Source organism: Pristiophorus japonicus, chromosome 5 (assembly GCF_044704955.1).
Source record: "Pristiophorus japonicus isolate sPriJap1 chromosome 5, sPriJap1.hap1, whole genome shotgun sequence".
In the NCBI taxonomy this organism is placed as follows: Eukaryota; Metazoa; Chordata; class Chondrichthyes; family Pristiophoridae; genus Pristiophorus; species Pristiophorus japonicus.
Window position 1 is genome coordinate 159,477,752 of NC_091981.1, and position 25,712 is coordinate 159,503,463.

The 25,712-nt window shown below is 42.2% G+C and overlaps 1 protein-coding gene across 3 annotated transcripts in view; it reads right to left on the bottom strand.

Annotated features, from left to right (window-relative positions):
* The window catches only part of mios (missing oocyte, meiosis regulator, homolog (Drosophila)), an 83,864-nt gene that overhangs the window by 1,789 nt on the left and 56,363 nt on the right, over positions 1 to 25,712 (bottom strand). For all 3 annotated transcript variants that reach the window (XM_070881038.1, XM_070881039.1, XM_070881037.1), the window contains 2 exons: positions 14,323 to 14,527; positions 3,904 to 4,033 (listed from right to left, as the gene is read on the bottom strand). In XM_070881038.1, the coding sequence (XP_070737139.1) occupies positions 3,904 to 4,033; positions 14,323 to 14,527 (335 nt within the window). The remainder of the gene's footprint in view (positions 1 to 3,903; positions 4,034 to 14,322; positions 14,528 to 25,712) is intronic.

Genomic DNA, 25,712 nt, shown 5'->3' on the forward strand with positions numbered 1-25,712 from the left:
GCCTCCGAACCTACTTGATGATTCCAGAGGTTCGTAGACTCGCGCTCCTGGGCCTCTGCGCATATGCATGCGTAAAGGCCCACGTATCCAAGGGGCGCATGCGATTTGCAAGTGCCCTGGGATCATGTGGGCCAGGCCAACCAATCAAAAAGGGGCATCCCCATTATGCTTATGGGGATTCCATTTATGTAAGGAATCCCCCAAGCATGAATAGGAATCCCCCCCCCGCAAAAAACTCAATTACACACCAGTTAAATAAAAATAAATTAAAATGCAATTAAATTAAACATTTAAAACAAAAAATAAATATTTTTCAGTTAAATAGAGCAGAAGGGATAAAGAGGATGAAGACTACAAGAATAAAAAGAAAAACCTAACAATCAATTTAAAGTCTAAATTAACCTTTTACCTTAATAAAACTAGTGGAAATATTGTTGAAAGACAATGTATTATCCAGCTTTGCACCTATGTCAACACTGGAGTACCCTTTGAAGTTATGAAGCAATCAAGTAGCTCATGCACTTGATTCCCAACCAAAAAGTTCAAATCTAAGTTTCTGGTTTCGCAGTATCCAACTAATTAAGTTTCCAACCAAACTACCAGATGAAACATTGCATAGAACAAGGCATTCCAGTATCGCAGGCGCCCCACCCCCATCCATCCCACTGCCCAAAAGTAATGATGTCAGTCTTGTGCCAGTTGCATCATAGAATGTAACAGCACAAACACAGTCCATTCAACCTAAAACTGCGCTAGTGCTTTTCCTCCATGTTTAATCCCACTTTCCTTTCTCTCTCTCCCCCCCTCCCCCCCCATACCTTTTAATCTCTTTTCAAGCAACTAATGCCCTTTAAGAGAATTTAAGACTGCTGCAAGAGGTTTCCAAATCTCTGTAAAGAGTTTTATGTCACCTCCGCTTTAAGTATTTTTATGATCATCTTAAATTTCTGTTCCCTCCTTATTGTCTTGCTGACCAGTGAAAACAAACCATCATTCTCAACAAACTCCACAAGAAAAGTGATCCATCCATGGCTAACTGAAGTAGTTCAGGATAGCATTAAATTGAAAGCAGAAGCATATAATGTTGCAAAGAATAGGAGTAAGCCTGAGGATTGGGAGAGTTTTGGAAACCAGCAAAGGGTGACCAAAAACATTGATATAAAAAGGGAAAACATAGACACAGAGAAAACTAGCAAGAAATATAAACACAGATTGTAAGAGCTTCTATAAGTATGTAAAAAGGAAGAAAGTAGCAAAAGTAAACATTGGTTCCTTAGAGACTGAGGCAGGAGAAATTACAAGGAATAAGGAAATTGCAGAAACGTTAAACAAATATTTTGTATCTGTCTTCATAGTACAATATGCAAAAAACATATCTAAAATGAGGGGGAACCAAGGGTCTAACGAGGGTGAGGAACATAATGTAATTAATATAAGTAGAGAAAAAGTACTAGAGAAACTAATGGGACTAAAAGCCGACAAATCCCCTGCACCTGACGGCCTACATTCTAGGGTTCTAAAAGGTGACTGCAGAGATAGTGGATGCATTGGTTTTGATCTTTCAAAATTCCCTAGATTCTAGAACGGTCCCAGTGGATTGGAAGGTAGCAAATGCAACACCGCTATTTAAGGAAGGAGAAAGAAAATGAAACTACAGGCCAGTTAACCTGACATCAGGAAAATGCTGGAATCCATTGTTAAGGAAGTGGTATCAGGGCACTTAGATAATCATAACACGATTAGGCAGAGTCAACATGGTTTTATGAAAGGGAAATAGTGTTTGACAAATTCATTGGAGCTTTTTGAGGATGTAACTAGCAGGGTAGATAAAGGGGAACCAGTGGATGTAGTATATTTGGATTTCCAAAAGGCATTCAATAAGGTGCCACATAAAAGGTTATTACACAAGATAAGGGCTCATGGAATCAGGTAATGTATTAGCATGGATAGAGGATTGGTTAACGGACAGAAAACACAGTTGGGATAAACGGGTCTTTTTCAGGTTGGCAGGCTGTAACTAGTGGGGTGCTGCAAGGATCAGTGCTGGGGTCTCAGCTATTTGCAATCTATATTAATGACCTAGATGAAGGGACATAGTGTAATGTATCCAAGTCTTCTGACGATACAAAGCTAGGTGGGACAGCTGCGAGGAGAACGTTGGTACTCAGAGCGATTTGGATGTCCTTGTGCAAGAAACACAAAGCTAACATGCAGGTACAGCAAGCAATAAGGAAGGCAAATGGCATGTTGTCCTTTATTGCAAGGGGCTTGGAGTATACGAGTAAGGAAGTCTTGCTACAGTTGTACAGAGTCTTATGGAGACCACACCTGGAGTACAGTGCATGGTTTTGGTCTCCTTATCTAAGGAAGGATATACTTGCCTTGGAGGCGGTACAATGGAGGTTCACTAGATTGATTCCTGGAGAGGTCTATCTTATGAGAGATTGTGTAGAATGGGCCTGTATTCTCTGGAGTTTAGAAGAATGAGAGGTGATCTCATTGAAACATACAAGATTTTGAAGGGGATTGACAGGGTAGATGCTGAGAGGTTGTTTCCCCTGGCTGGAGGGTCTAGAACTAGGGGTCACAGTCTCAGGATAAGAGGAAGGCCATTTAAGCAGAGATGAGGAGGGATTTCTTCATTGAGAGGGTCGTGAATCTTTGGAATTCTCTGCCCTAGAGGGCTGTGGATGCTGAGTCTCTGAATATATTCAAGGCTGAGATAGATAAGATTTTTGGAGTCAAAATCAAGGGACATGGAAATTGGGCGGGAAAGTGGAGTTGAGGTCGATGATCAGCCAAGATCTTGTTGAATGGTGGAGCAAGCTCGATGGGCCAAGGGGCTACTCTTGCTCCTATTTCTTAAATGTAACGGGGGAGGGGGATGGGCACAGGTTAGAAATCTATTCTGATTAACTAATTTCACCAAATATTTAGTAATTTCAGAGATGATATGAAATGGGGTAGCACAAAGGAGGAGTGTAATTTTTACTTCTGATAAATAATAACTACTGGGTACTTAGCCAGTTATATTTTAGCTATTACTTTTCTACTTGGCACAAAGATTTATTTTTCCATTTCTAGCACATCTTGTCTTTCAGTAATTGCTGAAACACACACCACCACCACCGATAATCTCTTTATATTAATACAAAACCCATATAATTTTGAAATGGCTAACAAAGTGCATCTGGCACAATTTAATAGCATCTAGCATATTTCAAGGAAAATAATGGGATTTCTCTATGGTGGCTTTAATATCTACATAGCTGCCAAGTTAAATTAGTCGTAAATTATTAATAGTTGATGCACATTACTGAGCCAATGATCTAAAATTTATTTCCATGTAGTTTACCTATTTCTGTACAACTAAACTCGTTGGGTCTAAGTGGCAAATCCAAATAATTGTAGTTGTTTGTAAAAGTCTGAGGCCAATTATAGCTGCTTTCAAATTTCTTCCTCCAGGTCAGAAGAATCCAGCATGAAATGGCAGGCTTTGACTGCTCATTTTTTTAAAAAGATTGTTATGCAGCTGTGAAAAAGTGCAAAGTCCGGAACAGACAAAGACAGATAAATGGTGCAGAACTCAGGGCCTCGCAGTAATGATGACATGCTGCATCAGAAAATGTTAGAATGCTGACTTTATCTCCCACTTGATTAGGAACTTGACAGTTCGGGGAACTGAACTTGCATTCCACCAGTTTATGCATTCGCAATCCAAAATAGTCCTGAATTGCTACCCAATTAATTTTGGAGAGGGTTACATAATTAAAAAAAAAACTTTAATACAGGTCCTATAGTATATCTCATGTCTGAGAACTATCAATTCTAAAAGTTAGTACAAATCAATAATATCTCAACTCTGCCTGCTATGTAGAAGTCACGTGGATATTGGACACTTACCTGAACCAGCTCAGCATATGACCAGCATGGCCTCCATGACGACAATTTTGGCACCAAGTAAACCAGTTATTGAACTGAGCCAATTTTTTATCTTTGCTGAGATCTACCTTCTCATCAGACTTTCCAGTTCCTATTCCAACAAAAAACATCCATATAGTTATAGTGGAAAAACAGCAATATGCATTAGAGTTCCAAATATACTATTAAAATACTTATCATTCAATGTTTTGCTCCACCTTACCTCCCATATTGTTCCCTTTCCTGACTTTTAGTTAAGAATTTGTCATTTATGAAGGTAATTAGATTTTGCTACTATGTCTATGCCACAAGTATTTCTTTTTTTAAATGCCATCTGTCTTATGGACATGTTTATTTCTCTCCTTTTAGATTGAGTTTGTTTAAAGTTGGTAAGAAAAGTTCACAGTGAAGACATTTTTTGTAAACCTGTTCCTTTTTGTTTACCATCACAAACAAGGTACAAATGGTGTTGATTGACATTGTTGACAAAAGTGGTGCAGGGATTTTCTTGCTGTTCTCCTCTCCCAGAGAATGGTTTGCAAACTTTGTCATGAAGTTAATAACCTTTGTACCAATAATTTAAAGAAAAATAATTACACAGCAAAGACAATAATGATTTCTGCATTTAATTTGTAATAAACCTGAGGATTTGTTCTAATATCAAGAGCTACTTATAATCCAAAGAGGCAAATTACTTAACACTGGGCAACAGCCAGTAAGATAGCAGCTGTATACACATTAGTTAAGGGAATTAAAGTAATTTAACATTGCAGCTCTGTACTGCATCACATTCAAAATTAAACATGTATTAATTTTGGAAAAGAAAACAAAGAGACTGGATAGAACACTCAGCTGGAATGTGCTACAAGGCATCATCTAAATTTGTGGGAGTGAATCTCAAGTAGTTTATCATTGACAACTCAACATGCTACACCCATGAATCATTACAAACATGAAGGTGATGGGTGCCACTTTATAAATGGTTAATTCTCGGGCTGGCAACCAGTAACAAGTGCCTGTGCGTGGATTTTTTTTACGTGTGGTGGTCGTCGCACACAAGCCACCACACGGGCTGGACAGAGATAGGTCTTGGTCCAGTGGCAAGGAGATTGCCCAAGACAACTGGAGACCTGCTCTGCTGCACGGACCTAGTGCGCACACATATCGCAGTTTGGGCTGGCCCATGCTGCCCCTGGGCCCCTGGCCCCGAACTCACGCCTCTCCTGGGCCCCGATCACATCCCTCCAGTGTCTTGCCGCTCCTGCTGCATCTGTCCACGCTCCAATCACCGACTTGGACCTTGCTGACGTCACTCTTCGCTGCTGTCGCCCCCCTGCACCAGCTCGCGCTATACCTTGTAGTGGCATGCCTCCACGCTGCTCCCTGGGCCGCACTGATGGTTTCTCGCAGGTCGGGGCCTCCACGCTGCTCTACAGGTGTGAGGCCACACCTGGAATACTGCTTACAGTTTTGGTGTCCATATTTACGAAAGGATATACTCGCTTTGGAGGCAGTTCAGAGAAGGTTCACTAGGTTGATTCCGGAGATGAGGGGGTTGACTTATGAGGAAAGGTCGAGTAAGTTGTGCCTCTACTCATTGGAATTCAGAAGAATGAGAGGTGATCTTATCGAAACATATAAGATTATGAGGGGGCTCGACAAGGTGGATGCAGAGAGGATATTTCCACTGATAGGGGAGACTAGAACTAGAGGGCATGATCTTAGAATAAGTGGCCACCCATTTAAAACAGAGATGAGGAAAAATTTCTTCTCTGAGGGTTGTAAATCTGTGGAATTCACTGCCTCAGAGAGCTATAGAAGCTGGGACATTGAATAAATTTAAGACAGAGATAGACAAGGAAATAAGGGGTTATGGGGAGCGGCAGAGAAGTGGACCCGAGTCCATGATCTGATCAGCCATGATCTTATTAAATGGCGGAGCAGGCTTGAAGGGCCATATGGTCTACTCCTGCTCCTATTTCTTAAGTTCTTAATTCTGTTTTCAGAGTCAGCGTCTGGTACTATAATGAACAATGACCAATGGCATGCTTCAGCAATTTCAATTGCTGTGATACCACATGATACTGGCACTGAAGCAGAGAAAGATCAGAAGATAGTTAAGAGAGTTTAAAAAAAAAATTATGAATAGCTTTGATAAGAGTGAATAGACTATTTCCTCTAGTTGGGAGTCAGTGACCAGGATTAACAATTTAAAATCGTTAACTAACTGAGGAAAGAGTAGGATAATTTTTTCAGAGATGCTGGAGCATGGAATGCCTTGCAGCAGACAATCAGTGTATCTTAAGGGAACATGAATAAATATCTGAAGCTGAGGAAGATACAGGGTTATGGAGGGAGAACAGGTTAGTGTGATTAGTTTGTATATTCTAGCAAGGAGTCAGCACAGAGATGGTCAGCTGAATGGCCTTCTGTGCTGTAAATTTCTATGGTTTAAGCTTTATTGTACTGCACGTTACAGTGGAACAGAAAGTGCATCAGTCATTCCCTGCATGAAGTGGTTTCTTCCTTCACTCTCACCCTCCCCCAACTGAGTAACTCAGAAGAGCTGGCGGGTGGACTTTGATCTCCTCCATGCTTTCCAAAACCAATTCTAATCCACGGATTTTCCACCACGTTTCACAGGGCAAGTGTATTGCTGGAGTTTCCATCCACATTGGGAAGCTTCAGACTTCCAATAATCTCAACTCAAATACGGTACAAGTTATTGAGTTGGTGTCTGCAATTACCAAGATCCAAGTATAGAATCATAGAAATTTACAGCACGGAAGGAGGCCATTTCGGCCCATCGTGTCTGCGCCGGCCAACCAAGAGCTATCCAGTCTAATCCTACTTTCCAGCTCTTGGTCCGTAGCACTGTAGGTTACGGCACTTTAAGTGCACATCCAAGTATCTTTTAAATGTGGCGAGGGTGCCTGCTTCTATCACCCTTTCAGGCAGTGAGTTCCAGACCCCCACCACCCTCTGAGTGAAGAAATTTCCCCTCTAAACCTCTCCCCAATTAGTTTAAATCTATGCCCCCTGGTTGTTGACCCTTCTTCAAGGGAACCAGGTCCTTCCTATCCACTCTATCCAGGTCCTTCATAATTTTATACACCTCAATCAGGTCTTCCCAGAGCCTCCTCTGTTCCAAAGAAAACAGACCCAGCATCTACAATCTTTCCTCAGTCAAAATTCTCCAGTTTAGGCAACATTCTTGTAAATCTCCGCACCCTTTCCAGTGCACATCTTTCCTGTAATGTGGTGACCAGAACTGCACACAGTACTCCAGCTGCAGCCTAACCAGTGTTTTTTTTTTTTTTTTTACAGTTCAAGCATAACCTCCTTACCCCATGGAAACAACATATGTTGCTAAATGACTGCTCCGATTTCTACTTTAATCAGACTGTTGGACGGTGTCTTGATACCAAGTACCAGCGGTTACCTAGACCAGTGGTTTCCAAACAGGGGTCCATAGAGACTTTCCTGGGATCTGAGAAATAATGCGACTACCGAGTAGGACCGACCTTACAGGATATGTGGTGGCTGCACAGCAAGCCCGCTTCTGGTGTATATAGTATATGCATGTACAATATATACAAATCAGAAGGGCGATTTGTTCCTTTTTCTCCCCTCATGTGACAGACAGTAAAAGCTTTTACCGATATATAAAACGGAAAAGAGTGACTGAAGTAAATGTTGGTCCCTTAGAAGATGAGAAGGGGGATTTAATAATGGGAAATGTGGAAATGGCTGAGACCTTAATCAATTATTTTGCTTCGGTCTTCACAGTGGAAGACACAAAAACCATGCCAGAAATTGCTGGTCACAGGAATGTGGGAAGGGAGGACCTTGAGACAATCACTATCACTAGGGGGGCAGTGCTGGACAGGCTAATGGATCTCAAGGTAGACCAGTCCCCTGGTCCTGATGAAATGCATCCCAGGGTATTAAAAGAGATGGTGAAAGTTATAGCAGATGCATTCGTTATAATCTACCAAAATTCTCTGGACTCTGGGGAGGTACCAGCGGATTGGAAAGCAGCTAATGTAACGCCTCTGTTTAAAAAAATGGGGCAGACAAAAGGCAGGTAACTATAGGCCGGTTAGTTTAACATCTGCAGTGGGGAAAATGCTTGAAGCTATCATTAAGGAAGAAATAGCAGGACATCTGGATAGGAATAGTGCAATCAAGCAGACGCAACATGGATTCATGAAGGGGAAATCATGTTTAACTAATTTACTGGAATTCTTTTGAGGATATAACGAGCATGGTGGATAGAGGTGTACCGATGGATGTGGTGTATTTAGATTTCCAAAAGGCATTCGATAAGGTGCCACACAAAAGGTTACTGCAGAAGATAAAGATACGCGGAGTCAAAGGAAATGTATTAGCATGGATAGAGAATTGGCTGGCTAACAGAAAGCAGGGAGTCGGGATAAATGGGTCCTTTTCGGGTTGGAAATCGGTGGTTAGTGGTGTGCCACAGGGATCGGTGCTGGGACCACAACTGTTTACAATATACATAGATGACCTGGAAGAGGGGACAGAGTGTAATGTAACAAAATTTGCAGATGACACTAAGATTAGTGGGAAAGCGGGTTGTGTAGAGGACACAGAGAGGCTGCAAAGAGATTTAGATAGGTTAAGCGAATGGGCTAAGGTTTGGCAGATGGAATACAATGTCGGAAAATGTGAGGTCATCCACCTTGGAAAAAAAAAAACAGTAAAAGGGAATATTATTTGAATGGGGAGAAATTACAACATGCTGCGGTGCAGAGGGACCTGGGGGTCCTTGTGCATGAAACTCTTTTAGAATTGCCTTTAGCAGAGGATGGTTTCGATCCATCGACCTCTGGGTTATGGGCCCAGCAGGCTTCCGCTGCGCCACTCTGTGGTACTTTACCATCCCAAAAAGTTGGTTTGCAGGTGCAGTAGGTAATCAGGAAGGTGAATGTAATGTTGGCCTTCATTACAAGAAAAATGGAGTACAAAAAGCAGGGAGGTCCTGCTGCAACTGTACAGGTTATTGGTGAGGCCGCACCTGGAGTACTGTGTGCAGTTTTGGTCACCTTACTTAAGGAAGGGTATACTAGCTTTGGAGGGGGTACAGAGACGATTCACTAAGCTGATTCCGGAGAGGAGGGGGTTACCTTATGATGATAGATTGAGTAGACTGGGTCTTTACTCGTTGGAGTTCAGAAGGATGAGGGGTGATCTTATAGAAACATTTAAAATAATGAAAGGGATAGACAAGATAGAGGCAGAGAGGTTGTTTCCACTGGTCGGGGAGACTAGAACTAGGGGGCACAGCCTCAAAATACGGGGGAGCCAATTTAAAACCGAGTTGAGAAGGAATTTCTTCTCCCAGAGGGTTGTGAATCTGTGGAATTCTCTTCCCAAGGAAGCAGTTGAGCCTAGCTCATTGAATGTATTCAAATCACAGATAGATAGATTGTTAACCAATAAGGGAATTAAGGGTTATGGGGAATGGGCGGGTAAGTGGAGCTGAGTCCACGGCCAGATCAGCCATGATCTTATTGAATGGCGGAGCAGGCTCGAGGGGCTGGATGGCCTACTCCTGTTCCTAATTCTTATGTATCTTATGTAATAGGTCTTGAATCACGAGAAATACTGATAAGACAGCAGGTTTTCTGATTGATCACACATTTTAAAGTAAACTGTTTTGAACTTAATTTGATTGTATACCTTGTATATGGGTGCAGAGTGCAACCTCTATTATCTGTATTTCAATTATCTGCCTTCATGATTGTCAAAATTTTCATAGGATAAAACCTTACAAGAGACATCAAAATTACACGTTTTTATAATTTATATCGTACTTGGCTTTATTTTCCTGCAGAAGGGTTTAAGGTACCGTATGTGTAAGACTGCAATATGGGGACTCAACATTCCGCCAATTTGCAGTTAAGAGTAGATAATTAATGTTTCACGGAATGTATGGGTATAATACAATATGGGATGTTTTCCTCCCACGGTTAAGCATTTGCACGTTGTGTGCATAATTACATGTGTATAATCAACACTTATAAAAGTGTTAGTAGACCAACACTATGGGCACATTTATAAGCAGGTGTGTATCTCCTCAGAAAAACGTGTTTAGTAAAGGGATACTTTAACATTAATGAGTGCATTGTTCACCGAGTACAGATATGTGTATTCTGCCAAATTAAGTTAATCTAGGGGTTAAGTCATGGCAAGAGAGCTCGGACACATGTCATGCTCCTCCTTTGCTATGTGGGAAGTCAGGGACGCTCCCAGCGTCCCTTACGATGACATGTGCAGGAAGTGTATCCAGCTGTAGCTCTTGACAGACCGCATTGCGGCACTGGAGCTGTGGGTGGATTTACTCTGGAGCATCCACGATGCTGAGGATGTCGTGAATAGCACGTTTAGTGAGTTGGCCACACTGCAGGTAAAGGGTACAGAGCCAGATAGGGGATGGGTGACCAACAGGAAGAGCAGTGGAAGGAAGGCAGTGTAGGGCTCCCCTGCGGTCATCCCCCTGCAAAACAGATACACCGCTTTGGTACTGTTGAGAGGGATGACTCATCAGGGGAGAACAGCAGCAATCAAGTTCATGGCACCGTGGGTGGCTCTGCTGCACAGGAGGGCAGGAAAAAGAGTGGGAGAGCAATAGTGATAGGGGATTCAATTGTAAGGGGAATAGATAGATGTTTCTGCGGCCGCAATCGAGACTCCAGGATGGTATGTTGCCTCCCTCGTGCAAGGGTCACGGATGTCTCGGAACAGCTGCAGGACATTTTGAAGGGGGTGAACAGCCAGTTGTCGTGGTGCATATAGGTACCAACTATATAGGTAAAAAACGGGATGAGGTCCTACAAGACGAATTTAGGGAGCTAGGAGCTAAATTAAAAAGTAGGACCTCAAAGGTAGTAATCTCAGGATTGCTACCAGTGCCACGTGCTAGTCAGAGTAGGAATCGTAGGATAGCTCAAGATGAATTCGTGGCTTGAGGAGTGGACATTGGAACCGGTTCTGGGGGAGGTGGGACCAGTACAAACCGGACGGTCTGCACCTGGGCAGGACCGGAACCAATGTCCTAGGGGAAGTGTTTGCTCGTGCTGTTGGGGAGGGGTTAAACTAATATGGCAGTGGGATGGGAACCTCTGCAGGGAAACAGAGGGATGTAGAATGGGGGCAGAGGCAAAAGATACAAAGAAGAAAAGTAAAAGTGGAGGGCAGAGAAACCCAAGGCAAAAAACAAAAAGGGCCACATTACAACAAAATTCTAAAGTGGCAAAGTGTGTTAAAAAGACAAACCTGAAGGCTCTGTGCCTCAATGTGAGGAGTATTCGGAATAAAGTGGACTAATTAACTGCGCAGGCAGCAATTAACGAATATAATATAATTGGCATCATGGAGACATGGCTCTAGGGTGACGAAGGCTGGGAATTCAACATCCAAGGGTATTCAACATTCAGGAAGGAAAGACAGAAAGGAAAAGGAGGTGGGGTGGTGTTGCTGGTTAAGGAGGAAATTAACGCAATAGTAAGGAAGGACATTAGTTTGGATGATGTGGAATCGGTATGGGTGGAGCTACGGAATACCAAAGGGCAGAAAACGCTAGTGGGAGTTGTGTACAGATCACCAAACAGTAGTAGTGAGGTTGGGAATAGCATCAAACAAGAAATTAGGGATGCCTGCAATAAAGGTACGCCAGTTATCATGGGCGACTTTAATCTACATTTGGACTGGGCTAACCAAACTGGTAGCAATGCGGTGGAGGAGGATTTCCTGGAGTGTATTAGGGATGGTATTCTAGAACAATATGTCGTGGAACCAACTAGAGGGCTAGCCATCCTAGACTGGGTGATGTGTAATGAGAAAGGACTAATTAGCAATCTTGTTGTGCGAGGCACCTTGGGGATAAGTGACCATAATATGGTAGAATTTTTTATTAAGATGGAGAGTGACACAGTTAATTCAGAGACGAGGGTCCTGAACTTAAGGAAAGGTAACTTCGATGATATGAGATGTGAATTGGCTAGAATAGACTGGCGAATGATACTTAAAGGGTTGACGGTGGATAGGATCACATGGATGAACTTCAACAATTGTACATCACTGTCTGGAGTAAAAATAAAACAGGGAAGGTGGCTCAACCGTGGCTGACAAGGGAAATTAAGCAGTGTTAGATCCAAGGAAGAGGCATATAAATTGGCCAGAAAAAGCAGCAAACCTGAGGACTGGGAGAAATTTAGAATTCAGCAGAGGAGGACAAAGGGTCTAATTAGAAGGGAGAAAATAGAGTATGAGGAAGCTTGCTGGGAACATAAAAACTGACTGCAAAAGCTTCTATGTGAAGAGAAAAAGATTAGTAAAGACAAATGTAGGTCCCTTGCAGTCAGATTCAGGTGAATTTATAATGGGGAACAAAGAAATGGCAGTTGAACAAATACATTGGTTCTGTCTTCACGCAGGAAGACACAAATAACCTTCCGGAAATACTAGGGGACCGAGGGTCTAGGTGAGGAGAAGGAACTGAAGGAAATCATTATTAGGCGTGAAATTATGTTGGGGAAATTGATGGGACTGAAGGCCGATAAATCCCTGGGGCCTGATGGTCTGCATCCCAGAGTACTTATGAAAGTGGCCCTAGAAATAGTGGATGCAAAGTGATCATTTTCCAACAGTCTATCGACTCTGGATCAGTTCCTATGGACTGGAGGGTAGCTAATGTAACCCCACTTTTAAAAAAAAAGGAGGGAGAGAGAAAACAGGTAATTATAGACCGGTTAGCCTGACATAAGTAGTGGGGAAAATGTTGGAATCAATTATTAAAGATGAAATAGCAGCGCATTCGGAAAGCAGTGACAGGATCGGTCTAAGTCAGCATGGATTTATGAAAGGGAAATCATACTTGACAAATCTTCTAGAATTTTTTGAGGATGTAACTAGTAGAGTGAACAAGGGAGAACCAGTGGATGTGGGGTATTTGGACTTTCAAAAGGCTTTTGACAAGGTCCCACACAAGAGATTGGTGTGCAAAATTAAAGCACATGGTATTGGGGGTAATGTACTGACGTGGATAGAGAACTGGTTGGCAGACAGGGAGCAGAGAGTTGGGATAAACGGGTCCTTTTCAGAATGGCAGGCAGTGACTAGTGGGGTGCCGCAGGGCTCAGTGCTGGGACCCCAGCTATTTATAATATACATCAATGATTTAGATGAAGGAATTGAGTGTAATATCTCCAGGTTTGCGGTTGACACTAAGTTGGTGCCGGTGTGAGCTGTGAGGAGGACGCTAAGAGGCTGCAGGGTGACTTGGACAGGTTCGGTGAGTGGGCAAATGCATGGCAGATGCAGTATAATGTGGATAAATGTGAGGTTATCCACTTTGGTGGCAAAAACACGAAAGCAGAATATCTGAATGGCGGCAGATTAGGAAAAGGGGAGGTGCAACGAGACCTGGGTGTCATGTTACATCAGTCATTGAAAGTTGGTATGCAGGTACAGCAGGCAGCAAATGGTATGTTGGCCTTCATAGCTAGGGGATTTGAGTATAGGAGCAGGGAGGTCTTACTGCAGTTATATAGGGTCTTGGGTGAGGCCTCACCTGGAATATTGTGTACAGTTTTGGTCTCCTAATCTGAGGAAGGATGTTCTTGCGATTGAGGGAGTGCAGCGAAGATTCACCAGACTGATTCCCAGGATGGCAGGACTGACATATGAGGAGAGACTGGATCGACTGGGCCTGTATTCACTGGAGTTAATAAGGATGAGAGGGGATCTCATAGAAACATAAAATTCTGATGGGACTGGACAGGTTAGATGCGGGTAGAATGTTCCCGATGTTGGGGAAGTCCAGAACCGAGGGGGGGGACACAGTCTTAGGATAAGGAGTAGGCCATTTAGGATTGAGATAAGGAGAAGCTTCTTCACTCAGAGAATTGTTAACCTGTGGCATTCCCTTCCGCAAAGAGTTGTTGATGCCAGTTCATTGGATATATTCAAGAGGGAGTTAGATATGGCCCTTACGGCTAATGGGATTAAGGGGTATGGAGAGAAAGCAGGAAAGGGGTACTGAGGTGAATGATCAGCCATGGTCTTATTGAATGGTGGTGCAGGTTCGAAGGGCCGAATGGCCTACTCCTGCACCTATTTTCTATGTTTCTATGAATAAATGTAGCTGAACATAGAATGAGTCTTAGCCACTACGCTGCAATTACAGAACAGCTAAACCATGGTATACAAGTGAAAATACAGATTACAGGTTTGTGAAAAACAAATCCTACATGTGTTCTAAATTTTGTATAAGTCCTCAGTAGTATTATAATTTAGATTGGGAGGGGGGTGGTCCATGATTACTATCCATTCGAAAAGGGGTCCTTCAATCAAAAAAGTTTGAGAACCACTGACCTGGACAGCTTGAAACCGGTGTTCCCATGTTGATAAGACAGAGTGCACAGCGGGGGAGGGGTTTACGACATCCTGGACAGCTTGTAACCTTTGATTTGGTTGGAGAACCACTAACACCATATTGGCTGAAACTTCGTCCCTGGTGTGGCATAGTAGAGCAGCTATATGATATTGATTTTCCACAGAAGTTGCAGCTCACAAACACCTGAAATATATATATTAACACACAACTGTGAACAGGAAATGTGAAATATCTTATAACATTAAAGTGGTTTGACTTTCATTTCCTAGCAAAGGTAACAAAATGTAAGACAACACCAAATTCAAGTGGTTAGAAACTAATATCACTGCTTTTCACTCCCCAAAACAGACTCACCAAGAATGGTAGTCAGATATTTCACAGCATTTTAAAGTTTGCATGCTTTTGAACAAAATGAATAGGAAACTAAAATTATGTATACATTGTTTCTTCATTAAATCAAGATACATTTACCTTGCATCAGAGTAACCACGTAACTCTTTACTGAGGGCCATGTTGTCATGTGTTTCCTTACATAGGGTTCACACTTGCAAATCCACATAGACAAATCAATAACATTCACTCTAGTTAGTGTTCATGTTTCCTATATTAACTAGCTTCTCAAAAAGTTTCTCTCCCCAGCCACAGCTCATGATCAATATTGTCCTCTTGAATGCATGCCCATTATTGAACAAACAAGGAGATTAGTTGACACCTTAGGTTCCCATACTGTCTAAGTTTCGATATACCCCACACAAATGAGATAAAAGTTTCCTCCTTGCTAACTACAAGGCAAATCAGCTTGGACAGTCACAAACCTGCTTCATGAATCCACAGCATAAAATTGCTCAACCATGATTCATCACAAACTTTCATTCTCATTCAAAGAAATCAAAAGGAGATTGATGTAAGAAAATAATTAATTCACACTTGATCAGTAGGGGGTGCTATTCTCAAATTGAGGATTAAGGTACTGTGCTGCAGATTGTTGGGGCAGAGAAAGATCTTTACTTTGCGCCTGGTCTGCCTTAAGCCTGACGTAGGCATACTCATCTAGCAAGTATCTTCCGTTGACCATACACAATTTACTTTCATTACAGACCTTGCTAAACCTTTCTTCATATTAAACGAGTGAAGTTTGTTTTTACTTCTCTCCAAAAAGGTAATTTGGAATACCCAAATCAACTTTTCTATAGTCCTACATGCCAAAAGTAGGAAAGCTTTCCACTGTTCAGCACTAGCAGCTTTCACTGTAATGAAGGCCCTCCCCAATGAAGATCACCATACCAGAGATGTGTAGATGTCCTGAAACCATAATTTGATGGGGATAGTGTGTGTCCAAGCTATGGTCAGGACAATAGACAATATGCATTCACATATTTCACGTCGAGTTATGCTGCTCACAATGCTGCTTGTTGTTCACTTTGATATGATTCAAATCTGTGCATGGTCAGTTGAACAACTAGTGACTGTCCTATTTGGACTAGGAGCAGGGTGGTATGTAAATTGGATCTCTTTCGAGTTAAGTTGTTTCTAAGATAATACGCCTGGCAATAAAAAGTATTGTATGTATATAGCACTTTTCACGACCACCAGACGTCCCAAAGCGCTTTACAGTCTATGGAATATTTTTTGAAGTGTAGGAAAAGCAGAAGCCAATTTGCGTACATAAACAGCAATGTGATAATGAGCAGACAATCTGTTTTAGTGATGTTGGTTGAGGGATATACATCGGCCAGGACACCGGGGATAACTACCCAGCTCTTCTTCTAAAGTGCTATAGGATCTTTTATGTCCACCTGAGGGGGCAGACGGGGCCTCGGTTTAACATCTCATCCGAAAGACGGCACCTCCGACAGTGCAGCACTCCCCCAGCACTGCACTGGAGTATCAGCCTAGATTTTTGCACTCAAGCCTCGGGAGTGGGACTTGAACCCACAACCTTCTGACTCAGACGAGGGTGTTACCAACTGAGCCAAAGCTGGCACTGGAAGATTTTAACCAAAACCGATCCTCCTTGGCAGGTCTGGAATACTCCACGGTGATAATGCCAATTGACCAGCCAGTCTGGCTCATGAAGTGGAGCCTGAAGAGGTACATTTGTCACTGGAAGCTGTATTTTTATCTACTCAGTTCCTGATTACCCTGCAAGCCAAAGCCCCAAGAGATAAGAGATGGTCCTAGTTGCACATGAGGGAAGCTTATGAGAATAGACTGGCAGCTAACATAAAAGGGGACCCAAAAGTCTTCTATCGGCATATAAATAGTAAATGGGTAGAAAGAGGGGTGGGGCTGATTAGGGATCAAAAAGTAGACCCACTCATGGAGGCAAAAAGCATGGCTGAGGTACTAAATGAGTACTTTGTATCCGTCTTTACCAAGGAAGCAGATGCTGCCAAAGTCAGTTAAAGAGGAAGTAGTTGAGATACTAGATGGGCTAAAAATTGATAAAAGAGGAGGTACTAAAAAGGCTGGTTGTACTTAAAAGTAGGTAAGTCACCAGGACTGGGATGTATCCTAGGATGCTGAGGGAAGTAAAGGTGAAAATTGCAGAGTTACTGGCCATAATCTTTCATATGTGCACAAATTGTTGAAGGTGGCAGGGCAGGTTGAGAAAGCAGTTAAAAAAGCATACGGGATCCTGGGCTTTATAAAGAGAGGTGTAAAGTACAAAAGCAAGGAAGTTTTGATGAAGCTGTATAAAACACTGGTCCGGCCTCAACTGGAGTATTGTGTCCAATTCTGGGAACTGCACTTTAGGAAGGATGTGAAGGCCTTAGAGAGGGTGCAGAAAAGATGATCAAGAATGGTTCCAGGGATAAGGGACTTTAGTTACGTGGATAGACTAGAGAAGCTGGGTTTATTCTCCTTAGAGCAGAGAAGGTTGAGAGATTTGATGGAGATGTTAAAAGTCTTGGTGTCTGGACAGAGTAGATAGAGAGAAACTGTTCCCATTGGCGGAAGGGTCAAGAACCAGAAGTCACAGATTTAAGTTGATTGGCTGAAGAATCAAAGGAGACATGAGGAAAAACTTTTTTACACAGCGAGTGGTTATGATCTGGAATGCACTGCCTGAAAAGATGGTGGAGGCAGATTCAATTGTGCTTCCAAAAGGGAATTGGATAAGTACCCAAAGGAAAAAAAAATTGCAGGGATACAGGGAAAGGGCGGGAGAATGGGACTAGCTGAAGTGCTCTTGCAGAGAGCCAGCACGGGCTCAACAGGCCAAATAGCCGCCTTCTGTGCTGTAACCATTCTATGATTCTTATCAAATGCTAAGCTGGCAAGCTACATGGTGTTAGCTGGTTGAAGTCCAGCAGTAACCTTGTACACACATAGACATCCCCATGCCTTTTGTACTTACCAATTTGTGCTCAAGTTCTCTGGTTCAGTTAAATGGGATAGGGGCATAGGAAAAGGAGAAGGCCATTCAGTGTCTCGAGCCTGTTCTGCCATTCAACGAAATCATGGCTGATCTGTATCTTACATCCATGTGCCTTGGTTACATATCCCTTAATACCCATGGCTAGCAAAAATCTATTCATCTCAGATTTAAAGTTTTTAATTGAGCCTGCACCCACTGCCTTTTGAGAGAGAGAGAGAGAGAGAGAGAGAGAGAGAGATTTCCACTTCTACCACCCTTTGCATGAGAAGTGTTTCCTATCTTCTGTCCTGAATGACCTTGCTCTGATTTTAAGGTTATGTCCCCTTTTCCTGGACTCCCCCACCAGCAGAAAATGTTTTCTCCATCTACTCCATCAATTCCTTTCAAAATTCTAAAACCCTCAACCAAAGCACCCCTTAACCTTCTACATTCCAGGGAATACAAGCCTAGTTTATGTAATCTCTCCTCATAAATTAACCCCAGGAAACATTCTGGTGAATCTGCGTTGCACTCTTTCCACTATATCCTTTCCAAGGTGCGTTGCCCAGAGCTGTACTCCAGATATGGTCTAACCAGGACTCAGTGTAGTTGTAGAATGTCCTATGGGGGGGGGGGGGGGGGAAAGAGCGTGTGAACTCCATAACAAAAGGAAATTATTTATGTTTGCTTCTCAGCAGTTTGCTTTTGGAGATTTGTGGGCATTTCTATCCAATACACAGCTAACAAAAAAATACATGCATACCAATGAACATCAGTACAATGGAGAGCAATGCTGTTCGTTTGTAATGTAAAGAGTCATACTAATAACATCTCAATAGAGCATATTGTTTGTTATTCAGACTACAATAAATGCTCCAAGTGAACCATAAACAGTCACATTTTCCAAAAAGCTTTTACATTAAGTGTTTTGTAAGCACAAATGATATTGGTCACTTTTTTCAGTTTTGCCTGTCCCAGCCCAATTGCATTCTACAATGGGAAATGGTAAAAAAATCATAGTTCTCTCCAGGTCCACTGTTAGGATCAATCTGATCAATCAATAGTGTGGCAATTTTCAATATCTCTGAACTCTTCAAACATTCTCATGAAAACTGACAACATTAACTGAAACAGGAAGATTTATTTTTTAGGAATTAAGTCCTTTAAATGATTGAGAATGTGTGGCATAACACTACCATCAAAGATAATCCAATAGTTCAGGGCACAGATTTCTTGACATCTATTGGGAGTGCTGAACAGGTTTAATTCCCACTTTGCTCCAGTTCTCATCTTGCCCATATTGCTGGGGGAGATGTGCCAAATCCTAGGCTACTCTTGCACATGAACAACTGAAAGTTGAGTTGTGGAGTCCTGGCAGCTGGTAGCTACTCAGGCACAGTAGATACTGTCTTAGGAAAACTAAACGGCAGAGGATAAAATAGCAGGATTCATAAAGAAATATAGATAAAACACTATTCCTGACCAATACATACAAGTATTCTTCTAATTACACGAGTACTCCTCAGTACTTTTTCTTCACTCTCATACTCCTCCCCTGTAGCAAAGCTAATTCTTCAGAAAATATTCTACTTAATTCCATTAATCAATTTTGTAAGAATAAAAGTGTTTATTAATTGATTCTGTGTATGTATAAATGTTAAAAGTATAGATTATACGGGAAGGCCCGTCTGTTGAAACAAAAGGAATCAAAATGAAAGCCCCCACAGATGCCACATGGCTTTTGTCCTTTGTCTTAATTGGAAAGACATTTTAGCATAATCTAATCAAGAGATGGGTGGGCTAGTCCAAACAGCCACATATGTGAGGAGAGCCAATAAGGAACTGCCCTGGAACCAAAGTCCAATCGTGAGGCTTTCTGAGGAACAATGAACTTTAGGAGTATAAAGGACCCTGCAGCAACTTTTCGCTCTCTCTCTTGGGAACACACGGCACAAGATATTCCTTCTAAGACTAGCTGAAATTGCAAGCCGTGTGTTCAAACCAGCCAGCCACAGGGAAGTAATTGCTTGTTATTATAACCTAATTGTAGCTCTGTTATAAGATAACTGATCACCGTTGATAATGTGCATGTGTGTATGTTTTTAATAAACTGTGCCAATTGTTTTGAAAGAATCGTCTCACTGTCAAATGTAAGCCCAGAGAGATTTAGAAATCTGATATGTTCTGCTTTGCTGAAGTTGTAATATGCAATGTTTAAGTAAGAATGTTCATGCATCAGTAAGCCACATACTGCTATTATATTAAGAATGTTAACTGCATATACAATAACATTTCACGGCAGTAACATTGGCTAGATTTTCCAGCAACAGCAAGATCAGCAACATACACTGTATATTTTGCCGTCTAACGTGCGGATTATGTTGTTGATAATTTACTCGATATTTTCTTGCATTTCTAATTAGAATTTGCCACAGCAGCGAATCAGAAGTGGCACAGCTAATAGCCAATGTAAAAGTGCCAAGTGGTTCGTGTGCATACTGAGCTGTGTATGCATAATTGAGTGGACCCTGGCTCTGAATCCTGCTTCCAGCAAGACGACTGGAACCAGAGTGGGTCTCAAACTCAGGCCACTTAGAAAGTTTTAAAAGTATTATTCCTACTGAAATGCCATTCTTTCATTTTCTTGCAGCAACTCCGAATCCTCTTCTGCATTCTCTGACCTCGTTTTAAACTTATGCTTCTGCTCTTGGAGCCCTGTCCAATTATGCTTATTTTTAAATAAAGCTGGGAGGGTGCAGGCAGGCTAGGCACTACTCCAATTCAGACTACAAACTGGAACCATAAGAGCAGGGCGAGAGCGCTCCAGGCATGGCACAGGAATATCTTGGACAGATGACTACAATTACATATTGGAAACTATTGTACTTAGTGTTGTACTTGTAAGAAAACAGCACACTCATTTACAAGTCCCATCCTACAGAAGAAAGTACTGGAGGTCGATAAAACATTAGAGTCCAGAATTCACAACTACCTTAGGGTTTCTGGAGAAATGTAATAATGTATATTAAAAGGACAGGAGAGAGAACATCAGGGCCATCAAGCACACCCTATCCAGATACAGTGCAATCACATACACCATCTACCCACCACCCATTTACCACGCAATCTCCATTGAGAAGCAACAAAACAAAAGGAAAAAGACTACAGCTAATTAGGAAAAACATGAAAAATTTCTCTACAACTCCATAAGAGAATCAAACAAAGCTCGAGACAACGCAATAGCCCATTACTCATCCTCATCCCTCTAACAACTTACCTTCTCTAACCAGAAATGTCCTTGAAGAAGTGTTACAATATAAAGCTGGGCATGCCAGGGTACAAGTGCGGATAGGAATGCCTCACAATATGCCCATGCAGCAATGCCAACTGAATGGATAACTGTAACAGTACTGATCAGGTAATATGTCAACCTCCCAACTATCAAGAATCCTAACCGAAAGTCCCCTTCTGTTCATGATAATGTTCAGTCTAACTCTTTGATCAGTGTCAAGTTATTCATGGAAAGTCTTTCAATCTCCATTTGTACCATGCATGATGTGTGACTTCCATGAGCAGAAATTTTCCAGCAAGGCCATTCTGATCATATATAAAGCTCTACTGCTCCCTGCAGGTGAATCGCTTCACAGTAGACACATACCAGCATTAAAACAGAGTTCATTAATCCGTTACCAGAAGTTAAGCTATTTTTTTCTTCACTAAATTGTAATACGGGTTGAACCTCTCAAAACCGGCACTCTTTCATTCGGCAACCTCCCCTGTCTGGCATCATTCTCGGCCCCGGGACACGGACACACACATACATACACAGAATGCGGCCGGGTCGCTGAAAGCAGTGTTGTCAGCATCAGCCTTCGTCGACGTTTAATACAGCAGCCGCTTTCTGTTCTTTAAATCTTTCCTCTTCTCTCCGGCCAGGTTTTCGCCGCGAAGGGCCAAATTGCGGCGAAAACCCGGTCGCAAAGTCGTCAAAATTGTAGCCCTAAGTATTTGGTAAACAATTATTTTTGACAAAATGTCAACCTTACAAAAAAAAAGCAATAAACACAAAAAAAATACCAGTACTAACAAATTTATCTCGAAAATGGGTCCTGGTTTGAATTACTTCAGTACAATGGAATTCTACAGTATTGGAAACAAAAACTCCATGATGAAACAAATAGTAAACATGGATACAGTTAAGTGTCAGCTCAACTTAAAATAGATGCATCCAACTTGGATTCAGAGTAATTAAAAGATTCATCAGAAATACAAGCTCATTCTGTTTTTTCCCCAATTAATTAACACCTAAAGCAAGTTGCATATTTCCACTGACCACTATTCTGAAACAAACTCGTTTAATAGCATTTGATGCTAGTTTTTAAAATTGGTGTCTTAGTGAATTTCACAAAATAAAGAGTCATGAATTAAATGTTATATTAACATATAGTAGAATTAATTACCCAGTATCCCTTGTAAAAACAACTAACTATTAGTTTAGGAATACATTAACTTCATATCTTTCAGTAGGGTAATATGAAATGACTTTGCCCTAACTGGACAGTGTAAAATTCAAGTACTTTGCTTATCCCTAGCCATAACTATTACTGAATGACACTGCTTTAGATAGATTATGGCAGAGATTATTATGCAAGTGTAGGTAATCTAACAGTAAAATGATGAATGCTGACAATGGCTTTTCAAACTGATTATCTAAAATAAATGTTGATAGTTCTATAAACATGAATAAAAACAGAAGTTTAAATTAAAGTTTAAAAAGTCTAAATACAACTAATCCATGAGTCAATGGGTAGCACTCTTGCCTGAGTCAGAAGGTTGTGGGTTCAAGTCCCACTCCAGAGACAAAACAGGAGCAGGAGCGGGAGGATCGAGAGGCCCATAAAGGGGCCCGAGAGTCGGAAGAGCCATAGGAGCAGGAGTGGGAGGATCGAGAGGCCCATAAAAGGGGCCCGAGAGTTGGAGGAGCCAGCTGGTGCTGGGACAAAAAGTTAAACAAAAATCAAAATTGAAGTGTGACGTCACAGCCAAGCGGGTAAGTGATTGGCTGGTGGATTGGTGAGTATTTTTCTTTTTCCTTATCAGTAGGTAACCTTTGGCATTGTTGCCAAATTAAATTAATTTAAGGGTTATGTCATGGCAGGAGAGCCCAGACCCGTGTCATGTTCCTCCTGTGCTATGTGGGAAATCAGCCCAGTGTCCTTGATGACTGTGTGTGCAGGAAATGTATCCAGCTGCAGCTCCTGACCGACCACATTGCAGCACTGGAGCTGTGCATGGATTCACTCTGGTGCATCCGCGATGCTGAGGATGTAGTGAATAGCACGTTTAGTGAGTTGGTCACACCGCATGTAAAGGTTACAAAGGCAGGTAGGGAATGGGTGACCATCAAGCAGAGCAGGAATCGGAAGGCAGTGCATGAGTCCCCTGCGGTCATCTCCCTCCAAAACAGATACACTGTTTTGGGTACTGTTGGGGGAGATGGCTCATCAGGGGAAGGCAGCAGCAGCCAAGTTCATGGCGCCGTGGGTGGCTCTGCTGCACAGGAGGACAGGAAAAAGAGTGGGAGGGCTATAGTGGTAGGGGATTCTATTGTAGGGGGAATAGATAGTCGTTTCTGAGGTCGCAACCGAGACTCCAGGATGGTATGTTGCCTCCCTGGTGCAAAGGTCAAGGATGTCTCAGAACGGCTGCAGAGCATTGTGGAGGGGGAGGGTGAACAGCCAGTTGTCGTGGTGCATATAGGTACCAACGATATAGATAAAAAGCAGGATGAGGTCCTACAAGCTGAATTTAGGGAGCTAGGAGTTAAATTAAAAAGTAGGACCTTAAAAGGTAGTAATCTCAGGATTGCTACCGGTGCCACGTGCTAGTCAGAGTAGAAATAGCAGGATAGTTAAGATGAATACGTGGCTTGAGGAATGGTGCAAGAGGGAGGGATTCAAATTCCTGGGACATTGGAACCGGTTCTGGGGGAGGTAGGACCAGTACAAAATGGACGGTCTGCACCTGGGCAGGACCGGAACCGATGTCCTAGGGCGGAGTGTTTGCTAGTGCTGTTGGGGCGGGGTTAAACTAATATGGCAGGGGGATGGGAATCTATGCAGGGAGACAGAGGGAAGTAAAATGGAGGCAGAAACAAAAGATAGAAAGGAGAAAAGTAAAAGTGGAGGGCAGAGAAATCCAAGGCAAAAATCAAAAAGGGCCACATTACAGCATAATTCTAGAGGGACAAAGAGGGTTAAAAAGACAAGCCTGAAGGCTCTGTGTCTCAATGCAAGGAGTATTCATAATAAGGTGGATGAATTAACTGCGCAGGCAACTATTAACGAATACGATATAATTGGGATTACGGAGACATGGCTCCAGGGTGACCAAGGCTGGGAACTCAACATCCAGGGATATTCAACATTCAGGAAGGATAGACAGAAAGGAAAAGGAGGTGGGGTAGTGTTGCTGGTTAAAGAGGAAATTAACGCAATAGTAAGGAAGGACATTAGCTTGGATGATGTGGAATCTGTATGGGTAGAGCTGCGGAATAGCGAAAGGCAGAAAACGCTCGTGGGAGTTGTATACAGACCACCAAACAGTAGTAGTGAGGTTGGGGATGGCATCAAAAAAGAAATTAGGGACGCGTGCAATAAAGATACAGCAGTTATCATGGGCGACTTTAATCTACATATAGATTGGGCTAACCAAGCTGGTAACAATACGGTGGAGGAGGATTTCCTGGAGTGTATTAGGGATGGTTTTCTAGATCAATAGGTCGAGGAACCAACTAGAGAGCTGGCCATTCTAGGCTGGGTGTTGTGTAATGAGAGAGGACTAAGTAGCAATCTTGTTGTGCGAGGCCCCTTGGGGAAGAGTGACCATAATATGGTAGAATTCTTTATTAAGATGGAGAGCGACACAGTTAATTCAGACACTAGGGTTCTGAACTTAAGGAAAGATAACTTCGATGGTATGAGACGTGAATTGGCTAGGATAGACTGGCAAATAATACTAAGAGTTGACGGTGGATAGGCAATAGCAGACATTTATAGATCATATGAACTTCAACAATTGTACATCTGGTCTGGAGTAAAAATAAAACTGGGAAGGTGGCTCAATCGTGGCTAACGAGGGAAATTAGGGAGAGTGTTAAATCCAAGGAAGAGACATAAATTGGCCAGAAAAAACAGCAAACCTGAGGACTGGAAGAAATTTAGGATTCAGCATAGGAGGACAAAGGGTTTAATTAGGAGGAGGGAAATAGAGTATGAGAGTAAGCTTGCAAGAAACATAAAAATTGACTGCAAAAACTTCTAGATATGGTAAGAGAAAAAGGTTAGCGAAGACAAACGTAGGTCCTTTGTAGTCAGAATCAGGTGAATTTAGAATGGGGAACAAAGAAATGGCAGACCAATTGAACAAATACTTTGGTTCTGTTTTCACTAAGGAAGACACAAATAACCTTCTGGAAATACTAGGGGTCCAAGGATCTAGCGAGGAGGAACAACTGAAGGGAATCCTTATTAGTCAGGAAATTGTATTAGGGAAATTGATGGGATTGAAGGCCGATAAATCCCCAGGGCCTGATAAGTACTCTGGGATGCAGCCTAAGGAAGTGGCCCCAGGATGCATTGGTGATCATTTTCCAACATTCTATTGAGTCTGGATCAGTTCCCAAGTAGCTGATGTAACACCACTTTTTAAAAGAGGGAGATAAAACAGAGAGTTATAGACCAGTCAGCCTGACATCAGTGTTGGGGAAAATGTTGGAATCAATTATTAAAGATGAAATAGCAGAGCATTTGGAAAGCAGTGACGAGATCGGTCCAATTCAGCATGGATTTATGAAAGGGAAATCATGCTCGACAAATCTTCTGGAATTTTTTGAGGATGTAACTAGTAGAGTGGACAAGAGAGAACCAGTGGATGTGGGGTATTTGGACTTTCAAAAGGCTTTTGACAAGGTCCCACACAAGAGATTAGTGTGCAAAATTAAAGCAC